Genomic DNA, 11,045 nt, shown 5'->3' on the forward strand with positions numbered 1-11,045 from the left:
GCCCCAGCGACGCTGGTTTCTAATGTAAACGTCGGGTATCAGGTATCTAGGAGCCGCGCGATTCCTAGATACCCGCTGTTTACATTAGAAACCAGCGTCGTAGATCGCTGGTCTCTCGCTGCCACAAGCAGCAATGCATGCTGGGCAGCAGGAGACTAGCGATCGAAAAACGGCCCAGGCCGCTCGAGCACGATCAGCGATAACCGGCAGGGAGGCCGGTCGCTGATCCCCGTCACACTGCGATCTCGCTAGCGACATCGCTGTGTTTGACGGGACCCCAAGATCAGATTTTTTTGTGCTTTGTAGTCTTGAATAGGCAAGTCAGAAGAATGTTAATTCCACTGACAGCACTCCGGCTGAAAATAGGATTGTGTGAATTTAGTTTATGAGCATTACCAAAATGGTTAAATTGCGTTATACCCAAGCTCTTACCACCACATGAGAGGTCCAGATAGTTAAAAACAAACATATATACATAATACTTGGCAAAGAGAATTATTACCTAGTGACATCAGGAAGCCACTGCACAGTGAGACTTGGCCACTCCAGGGCATGTGTCATTACTAGGTCATAGAGGAAAGGAGTATTTTTCTTCCAGATTTTGTACTCCTCATTGATGACACGCTCTTCCACAGTATCTTCAAACACTACAAAGGACAAATTAAGTAAGTTAGTCTATTGGTCTAAAGACAAAAAAAAAAAAAAAAAAACACACATGAACAGACATCTATTTTATGTATGGATTCCATTAATGTTTTTACCCATTATCGTTTATGGGCCCAATTGATAAAGGTTTGTGTCAGTTGTCTCGTGTTTACAAAACACTTTCAAAAATTTTTTGCGTGTAAAATAAAGTTACCCAAAAATATGTTGACGGTGTATAAGACAATTTTAGCTAGCAGTTAATGTAGGCAGAGCTGGAGAATGTGGCAAGCCACCTGACATTCATAAAGGCATGTTACTCGGTCTCTTAATGAAATGGCACATCTTGCTTCAAACACATCTAAAATTAAGAGTTGTGTACACAATGCCATCAATGAATCAGGTACCATATGCGTTTGTTCAAGTGTCCATGCAATTTTGATATGGCTGCATTTTTCCCCAAATCACAGATCAAATTCACTCATACAAGTCTGAAAATAAAATTAAAAAAAACAAAAAAAAAACCACAGTTCAAGTTTTGAGACGGACAAATTTTGGTCAAAGTTTGCATCTTCAGTATTTTTATTCACACTAGGTGTTTTCGGAGCGTTTATGCAAATTTTCAGCTGTGTTTTAGAGTATCAGCAAAAGCGAGATTTCAGAAGTCTCATGCGCACAGCTTGGATTTAAACACAGCAAATCCTGAAAGGAAAATCACTGATCATGTGCGCAACACATCAGGATTCTCATTTACTTTGCCGGCATAAGGATTCCCTAGAGTTTTTTGGGTCAATTCCAAGTGGAAAAGACAAAAAAAAATGCACCGTATGCACACAGACTAAAGATATGCACATCGAGTATGAGTATTTGACCGCAGAAAATTTCTGCTACGTTTATGCATCGCTAGGAATTTGTTGGCAGCAAAAACGCAAAGGAATAACGTGTGTTTTTTTGTACAGCAATGAACACTTTTTTGGAGATCAGGTTATTTGAAAACCGGAGGGAAAAAAAACAAAAAAAACAACATTTTGTGGTGTAATTTCCGTGTTCAACCGCTTTTTTCATGCTTATTTGCCCCAGAAATGGCACTTCATATTTGAAGGGCCAATTCTGGCACTTCATCCAGGCTCTTCCCAATGTCTAATCAGGTAATGGGATTATGGGTTGGTGTCAGCAGCGGTCGCTGACACCAAGCTAGGTTTAGTAATGAAGAGGCATCAGCCAGACACCCGCATTACTAAACCTGTTAAGTAAAGAGAAATAAACGCACAGAGAATAAGACACTATTTGAAACAGACATTATTTAATCTTTTAAATTAATCCAATATACTCACCCCAGGTCCGAAGGTAATCCAAGGGTTAAAGCAATGCCCCACATTGTCACCAGCCTATGTAGGAGCATTCACAGAACATTCTCATCAGCTGATGAACTCCGGTGAACTTTCTCACCGCAGCTCAGCGCGCACAGTGCAGGAGCAATTACCTCCTGTGTCACCGGCTGCAGGGTAAACCTCTACAGGGTTTTTGTTTTTTTTTTTTAATGTTTTACAGGAGACAAAGGGCTTCAGGGATTAGGTGTAAGGTGAGTATACCGTTTATTACCAGGGCTGTGGAGTCGGTAAGCCAAACCTGCTACTCCGACTCCTCAATTTCCCTTACACCGACTCCAACTCCGACTCCCACATATATTGCTTATATTTAAGTGAAAAATGTATTGTAGTACAATATGAACACCAGACACTTGATCATTTCTATGATCCAATAATCAAGATATTTATGTAGAACATAATATCTATTTATTGGAATACAACTTTAGAACACAAAACTAATTATAAATATGTAATACACTGTATAATATTGATTACATATATACAGTACAGACCAAAAGTTTGGACACCTCATTCAAAAAGTTCTCTTTATTTTCATGACTATGAAAATTGTAGATTCACTCTGAAGGCATCAAAACTATGAATTACATGTGGAATCATAATTAACCCCTTAACGACCAGGGGTATTTTTGGTTTTACATTTTCATTTTTCCCTCCCCTTCTTTCCAGAGCCATAACTTTTATTTTTCCATTTATATGGCCATGTGAGGGCTTATTTTTTGCGGGACGAGTTGTACTTTTAAATGACATCATCGGTTTTACCATATCGTGTACTCGAGAACGGGAAAAAAATTCCAAGTGCGGTGAAATTGCAAAAAAAGTGCAATCCCACACTTGTTTTTTGCTTGGGTTTTTTGTTAGGTTCACTAGATGCTAAATCTGACCTGCCATTATGATTCTCCAGGTCATTACGAGTTCATAGACACCAAACATGTCTATGTCCTCTTTATCTAAGTGGTGAAAAAAAATTCCAAAGTTTGCAAAAAAAAAAAAAAAAAAATTTGCGCAATTTTCCAAGACCCGTAGCGTCTCCATTTTTCATGATCTGGGGTCGGGTGAGGGCTTATTTTTTCCGTGCCGGACTGGCGTTTTTAATGATACCACTTTTGTGCAGATACGTTATTTTGATCGCCCGTTATTGCATTTTAATGCAATGTCTTGGTGACCAAAAAAACGTAATTCTGGCGTTTTGAATTTTTTTCTCGCTACGCCATTTAGCGATCGGGTTAATGCTTTTTTTTATTGATAGATCGGGCGATTCTGAACGCAGCGATACCCAATATGTGTATGTGGGATTTTTTTTTTTTACTGTTTTATTTTGATTGGGGCGAAAGGGGGGTGATTTGAACTTTTAGGTTTTTTTTAATTTTTTTTTATTTTTAAACATTTTTTTTTTTTTACTTTTGGCATGCTTCAATAGCCTCCATAGGAGGCTAGAAGCTTGCGCAACCCGATTGGCTCTGCTACATATGGGCGATGAGCAGATCGCCCATATGTAGCAGATTTACTGCTGTGCTTTCAGCGCCGACCACCGGGTGGCGCTGAAAGCCATATGCCTGGAACAACCATAGAGGTCTCAGAGACCTCTGGTTGTCCAGGCAACATGACGCCGACCCCCGATCACGTGACGGGGGTCGGCGATGATGTCATTTCCGGCCCGGCGGCCGGAAATGCTATTTAAATGCGTGCTGTCAGCTTTGACAGCGGCATTTAACTAGTTAATAGGCGGACGGCGATTCCGCTCGCGCCTATTGCGGGCACATGTCAGCTGGTCATAACAGCTGACATGTCCCGGCTTTGATGCGGGCTCAGCGCCGGAGCCCTCATCAAAGCAGGGGAAAGGTCTGATGGCGGACTGTGTCCGTCATTGGACATGTCAACAAAAAAGTGTGAAACAACTGAAAACATGTCTTATATTCTAATTTCTTCAAAGAAGCCACCGTTTGCTTTGATTACTGCTTTGCACACTCTTGGCATTCTCTTGATGAGCTTCAAGAGGTGGTCACCGGAAATGATCTTCCAACAGTCTTGAAGGAGTTTCCAGAGATGCTTAGCACTTGTTCGCCCTTTTGCCTTCACTCTGCGGTCCAGCTCACCCCAAACCATCTCGATTGGGTTCAGGTCTGGTGACTGTGGAGGCCAGGTCATCTGGTGTAGCACCCCATCACTCTCCTTCTTGGTCAAATAGCCCTTACACAGCCTGGAGGTGTGTTTGGGGTCATTGTTCTGTTGAAAAATAAATGATGGTCCAACTAAACACAAACCGGATAGAATAGCATGCCGCTGCAAGATGCTGTGGTAGCCATGCTGGTTCAGTATGCCTTCAATTTTGAATAAATCCCCAGTGTCACCAAAGCACCATCACACCTTCTCCTCCATGCTTCACGGTGGGAACCAGGCATGTAGAGTCCATCAGTTCACCTTTTCTGCGTTGCACAAAGACACGGTGGTTGGAACCAAAGATCTCAAATTTGGACTCATCAGACCAAAGCACAGATTTCCACTGGTCTAATGTCCATTCCTTGTGTTCTTTAGCCTAAACAAGTCTCTTCTGCTTGTTGCCTGTCCTTAGCAGTGGTTTCCTAGCAGCTATTTTACCATGAAGGCCTGCTGCACAAAGTCTCCTCTTAACAGTTGTTGTAGAGATGTGTCTGCTGCTAGAACTCTGTGTGGCATTGACCTGGTCTCTAATCTGAGCTGCTGTTAACCTGCGATTTCTGAGGCTGGTGACTAGGATGAACTTATCCTCCGCAGCAGAGATGACTCTTGGTCTTCCTTTCCTGGGGCGGTCCTCATGAGAGCCAGTTTCTTTGTAGCGCTTGATGGTTTTTGCCACTGCACTTGGGGACACTTTCAAAGTTTTCCCAATTTTTCGGACTGAATAACCTTCATTTCTTAAAGTAATGATGGCCACTCGTTTTTCTTTACTTAGCTGCTTTTTTCTTGCCATAATACAAATTCTAACAGTCTATTCAGTAGGACTATCACCTGTGTATCCACCAGACTTCTGCACAACACAACTGATGGTCTCAACCCCATTTATAAGGCAAGAAATCCCACTTAATAAACCTGACAGGGCACACCTGTGAAGTGAAAACCATTTCCGGTGACTACCTCTTGAAGCTCATCAAGAGAATGCCAAGAGTGTGCAAAGCAGAAATCAAAGCAAAAGGTGGCTACTTTGAAGAACCTAGAATATAAGACACACAGTATTTTCAGTAGTTTCACACTTTTTATTATATAATTCTGCATGTGTTAATTCATAGTTTTGATGCCTTCAGAGTGAATCTACAATTTTCATAGTCATGAAAATAAAGAAAACTCTTTGAATGAGAAGAGGTGTCCAAACTTTTGATCTGTACTAATAAATATCTACACTTGAAAATAAAGCCTGCACCTTAAGAAGATGTGGTGATGAATGCAGTCTATTTATTCCAACTATCAATTGATGTGTTACTGAAGACGAGCAATGCCTGTCCTGGGCGTCCTTTTGGGCAGCCATGAGGTGTACCTGACTGGTGCAAAAAAAAAAAAAACAGAACGAGTGTTAGTCTGTGTGCTATCCGGCTTTCATTCTTTTTGGTACAGATATGATATGGATGGACAGATATGGATAGATAAAAGCAGATTAGAAATCTGCTCTTGCTATTGAAAACATTATCTATGAGCTCAAAAACCTTTCAGGTGATGCAGTTTAAAAAGCTGATCTGCTTTTGCAACTGAAAAACGTATTCTCAAAAACGCAGGAAAAACGCTGTGTGTGAATGTAGCCTTAGATCAGGAATAGAACATTTCATAACTTTCCCAAATTCCTATGAAAAAATATTCAAGCACATTCTGCATTGAATTACTGTACCCAATTTATTATATATTTTAGGAGTCTGAGTTGGTCCATTTTATACCGACTCTAACTCCACGATTCCAACTCCACAGCCCTGGAACTATGTCCCGGATGTATTTTGCTGTGTTCCAGGACATAGTGCACATGCGCCAGTGAACTAATGCTTTTCGGCTTTGCCCGCAGTAGGGCAAAGCACACTGCGCATGCGCAAGTCAAGATTGCAACGTACACGCGCATAATATGAAGGTCAGCTATGGAAATTCCCAGAAATATTGCAGACAGCGGCCAAAGAGGGGTGGAGGAAAGGACCCAAAACACCGCCCATCGGACCGGACCAAAATCATTTACATAGACCACCAAAATGAGTTGACAGATTCCCTTTAAGTCACATGCTCTCCATTTCCTTGTGAGCCTCCTTGAGATGGTTCTACTCCTTCATTGGAGTCTAGCTGTGTTTAATTAAACTGATAGGACTTGATTTGTAAAGGCACACATCTGTTTATATAAGGCTAGTTACACACTAGCGTATCTTCACGCAGCGCACGGCGCCGCTAAGCCCCACCCCTTGCCGCGCCCCCTCCGATCATCTCCTCCCTACTATCGCACAGCACTGCATGCAATCTACACACCCTATCTTTAGCATAGGGTGCGCAGACCGTGCGCCAGTAGGATTTTTGTGTGCGCTGCGCAGTTTTGAAGGTGCGCCGAACACACCATGTTGCATTTTGGTGCCCTCCTGGCACCTTCAAAAGTGTGCAGCGCACGCAAAAATCCTACTAGCGCCCGGCCAGCCCCCCCTATGCTAAAGATAGGGTGCGCAGATCGCATGCAGCGCTGTGCGATAGTAAGGAGATGACGACCAGAGGGGGCGCGGCAGGGGGTGGGGCTTAGCTGCGCCGTGTGAAGATACGCTAGTGTGAAACTAGCCTAAGACCTCACAGCTCACTGTGCATGTCAGACCAATGAGAATCATGATGTCAAAGGAACTGGCCAAGGAGCTCAGACAGTTGTGGCAAGCCACACATCTGACCAAGGTTACAAAAAAATGTCTGCAGTACTCAAGGTTCCTAAGAGCACAGTGGCCTCCATATCCTTAAATGGATGAAGTTTGGGACCACCAGAAGTCTTGCTAGACCTGGCCATCCAGCCAAACTGAGCAATCGTGGGAGAAGAGCTTTCAAAAGATGTAAAGAAGAACCCCAAGATCACTGTGGCTGAGCTCCACAGATGCAGTAGGGAGATGTGAGAAAGTTCCACAAAGTCAACTATCACTGCAGCCCTCCAGCCGGGCCTTTATGGCAGAGTTGCCCGACGGAAGCCTCTCCTCAGTGCAAGACATATGAAAGCCCGCATAGTTTGCAAAAAAACACATGAAGGACTCCCAGACTAAGGCCGGGGTCACACTGGCGAGGAATACGGCCGAGTGAGAGGCGCTAAAAGCCCGCATTACACACGGACAAATGATTCTCTATGGGGTCCCTCGCACCAGCCGTATATTTCTCATCCGTATTCTACGGTCCGTGCCAATCGCAGCATGCTGCAATTGTCAGCGTACTACAGCCGTAGTATGCCAATGCAAGTCTATGGGTGCGCAAAAAATATGGATTACACACGGACCACACGTGACTTGCGAGAAATACGCACCAGGTGTCTTTTAGCAAAGCCGGCAATTCAGTGCGCGATACAGTAAAATCACACTGACAGTTTTAATAAAGAAACAAAAGAATAGATATAGACACAGAAAAAAAAAAAAAAAAATTATATATATATATATATATATATATATATTTTTTTTTTTTTCTATGTGTCTATATCTATTCTTTGGTTTCTGTTAGAAACCCTGTCATAGGGCTCCATTATATGTCCATTTTGCAAGCAGGCGAGAAAATCTCGCCATACGGAGTCCATACTGATTACATACGGATGCAGACTTGCGCAAAATACGCGACCACACCTTGCTTACGGATGACCTACGGAGCACTATTTAGGGGTCATTCATCCGTATTACGCCTGTAATCTACGGACCGTATTTTGCGCAGGTTAGTGTGACCCCGGCCTAAGAGATAAGATTCTCTTGTCTGATGAGACAAAGATTGAACTTTTTCGTGATAATTCTAAGCAGTATGTGTGGAGAAAACCCTACACTGCTCATCACCTGCCCGATACAATCCAACAGTGATACATGGTGGTGGCAGTATCATGCTATGGGGGTGTTTTTCGGGTGCAGGGACAGGACGACTGGCTGCAATTGAAGGAAACATGAACGTGGCCAAGTACAGAGATATCCTGGATGAAAACCTCTTTCAGAGTGCTCTGGACCTCAGACTTGGCCGAAGGTTCACCTTCCAACAAGACAACGGCCCTAAGCACACAGCTAAAATAACAAAGGAGTGGCTTCAGAACAACTCTGACCATTCTTGACTGGCCCATCCAGAGCACTGACCTAAACCCAATTTGAGCATCTCTGGAGAGACCTGAAAATGGCTATCCATCAACGTTGACCATCCAACTGACAGAGCTGGAGAGGATCTGCAAGAAGAATGGCAGAGGATCCCCAAATCCAGGTGTGAAAAACTTGAGACATCATTCCCAAGACGACTCGTGGCTGTACTAGCTCAAAAGGGTGCTTCTACTCAATACTGAGCAAAGGGTCTGAATACTTAAGACCATGTGATATTTCAGTTTTTCTTTAATAAATTTGCAAAAATTTCTACATTTCTGTATTTTTTTCAGTCAAGATGGGGTGCAGAGTGTACATTAATGAGAAAAAAGTAAACTTTGAGTTTACCAAATGGCTGCAATGAAACAAAGTGAAAAATTTAAAGGGGTCTGAATGCTGTCCGTACTCTAAAGAATGGCTAGCCAACAATCTATTGTTTGCCTCAATTGGCATTTTGAAGCCTCAGTTACGAAAAAAGATCCAAGTCGTTTTAGTCTTCACTTCCTAGTTAAGCCAATGATGAAATTTTGCCAGTTGAAAGGCTTACGGCATGCTGTATCCACACTAGGCCTGCAGAGGTTCACAACAGTGCATCATGAAGGCAACTCACAAATGTGCAACATGTACAAGGAGTGAAGAATACTAGTACTACACAAAATCAGTAAGCATGTGCCCATATTAATGCAATCCACAATGCACCAGGCTCATTCTGTGAACTTCTAGAGTCAGTTTAGCATATGACAATTCCACTATGTGATGTAGGATTGCCTTTTCACGTCAAGACAATAAAGTCCAATCCATCCTTTCCAAAAGCACTTGAGATTTAGTCAGATCACTGGAGGCCTTCACTCCAGGGGGTGTAATCATGGGTGACAACTGTGACAAAGTATGATCACATTAGCTCCAGTAGAACAGCTGCAATACCCCCCTTTCTACCAATCTAAGGTTTTCCCTTAGGATAGTTAGCAATTTCCCCTACTGAAATTCATTCTAATCACTACAAAAGCCATTTCTGCTGTGCCCTATACACTTGACCATGAAGTAACTACATTACAAAATGTAACAACTGAGGAAGTTGACCTGAAATGACCATTAAAGCATTAGTGAGATTCTCAAAAATAGCAAGTTATCCCATAAGCATAGGAAGGGGCTGACTTGCTTATCACAATGGCTCAGACCAAGACCTTACAATCCAAGAACAGAACCCCATCTTGAAAGGAGAAGTGCCCAGACTCAGCCTCCTCTTCATTCATTGGGAGACAGCCAAGCATAGTACTCTGCTTTGTCCATCAGATAATGAAGTGCAGGTCGAGCATGTCCGGTTCAGCTCTATTTAAGTCGTAATAGAACCCATTCTCGAGATTGGTGGGGGGGGGCACAGTTATCAGATCCATATCAGCAAGTTATCCTCCCTCCCCATTCTATGTATAAGGGATAACTTGCGATCTTGGGAAACCTATATTTTGCATATATAGATCAATGAATGGGCTGCCGTTGTAGTTCCCTCACAGTACTGCATGAGGATGGCACTCTAATAAACGACGTTGCATGGGATTTAAATCGGTCAGGAAGGAATTACAAGCTGGGAACATAGAGCTCTAGAACAAGACTAAGGGGGGGGGGGGGGGTTGGCCAGGCAGAGCTTACTTATCTCTTGAAAAAAGATATATATATTACAGTATATACACACTCCAGACAGCCTCATTAAAGGGAACTTGTCACTGCACATGTAGTCCGATCTGTGGTCAGTAGGGTATAGAGGAGACGCTGAGCAGGTCTCTATATAGGCTTGTTGGAAGAAACAAATATGTCTTTTGTGTAAGAGTCCAGTGGGCGGTCTTACCAGCGATTGACAACTATGTGAACGCAGTCATACAAAGGAGACTGTCAGAGGCCCGCCCACTGGACTCCTGAAAAACACCGATTTTAGTGAATACAGGACTGAAGGGTTTCCCACAAGACGTGTATGAATCTGACCAGCGCCCAAACATCAGACACCGTTTACACATGATCGGTTCCTTTAGAGTGGCCCTTACGTATGAATAGGGCCCCAGGGGTCAGTAGCCATGGTGGTGAAGCAGTGTCAGCCCCATCCATGCCCAGCCGACCCCAGCTACAGAATAATGAGGCTGCGGGAAATGAATGGCGCCCACTGGGAGACTGCAGAGCACAAAGCCTGACGGGAGGAGGACGGCGGCCCCGGGAAAGCAGAGCCGGAGGCCATGACTGCGCGTGGTGCGGTGACCCGCCTGTAAACCGGCAACAGAACGCCACTGACCGGTATAGGTGTCAGCCCCGGCCAGGCCCCGCTTACTTTCTTTATTCGCCATCTTTCCGCCTCTTCCAGACGGCAAACACCAGCAGAAACGAGGACCGCTCCCTGCCGGTCACCGAAGCCGCTTCCCGCGCGAAAATAAAAAAAGAGTGACGTGACGCAGCCACAGGATCCCCGCCAAAGTTCCACAGCTACTTGTATCAGCAGCACGCCGTACTCTGCCCCGCCCCCAGCACGCTACAACGTCCGCCGCCATGCTGGGCAGACTGGCCAATCAGCGGGAGGAGGCTGCGGCGTCGGCGCAGGAAGTGCCTGGGAGGCCATGTTTAGTATTGGCAAGAAAAGAACCGGAAACAGAAAATATGACGATATCACGGCGACACGTGCTGTCATACTAGCATACTAGCAGTCATTGCAAGCAATAAGTGTACGCAGGCTAGAAATGCCCCAACTCCCTGC

At 44.0% G+C, this 11,045-nt stretch overlaps 1 protein-coding gene across 2 annotated transcripts in view; it reads right to left on the reverse strand.

The window, feature by feature from the left end:
- The window catches only part of RBBP7 (RB binding protein 7, chromatin remodeling factor), an 82,892-nt gene extending 72,066 nt beyond the window's left edge, over positions 1–10,826 (reverse strand). Inside the window, exons 1-2 of one of the 2 annotated variants that reach the window (XM_073574081.1) lie at positions 10,590–10,826; positions 503–647 (exon numbers count right to left, since the gene is read on the reverse strand). In XM_073574081.1, coding sequence (XP_073430182.1) covers positions 503–647; positions 10,590–10,641 — 197 coding nt within the window. In that variant the 5' untranslated portion in view covers positions 10,642–10,826. The remainder of the gene's footprint in view (positions 1–502; positions 648–10,589) is intronic. The other variant, XM_073574087.1, reaches the window with a different exon arrangement.
- Positions 10,827–11,045: the final 219 nt, after the last annotated feature.

The sequence above is a fragment of the Dendrobates tinctorius genome, unplaced genomic scaffold (assembly GCF_039654945.1).
Source record: "Dendrobates tinctorius isolate UK_male_01 unplaced genomic scaffold, ASM3965494v1 ptg000007l, whole genome shotgun sequence".
NCBI classification, from domain to species: Eukaryota; Metazoa; Chordata; class Amphibia; order Anura; family Dendrobatidae; genus Dendrobates; species Dendrobates tinctorius.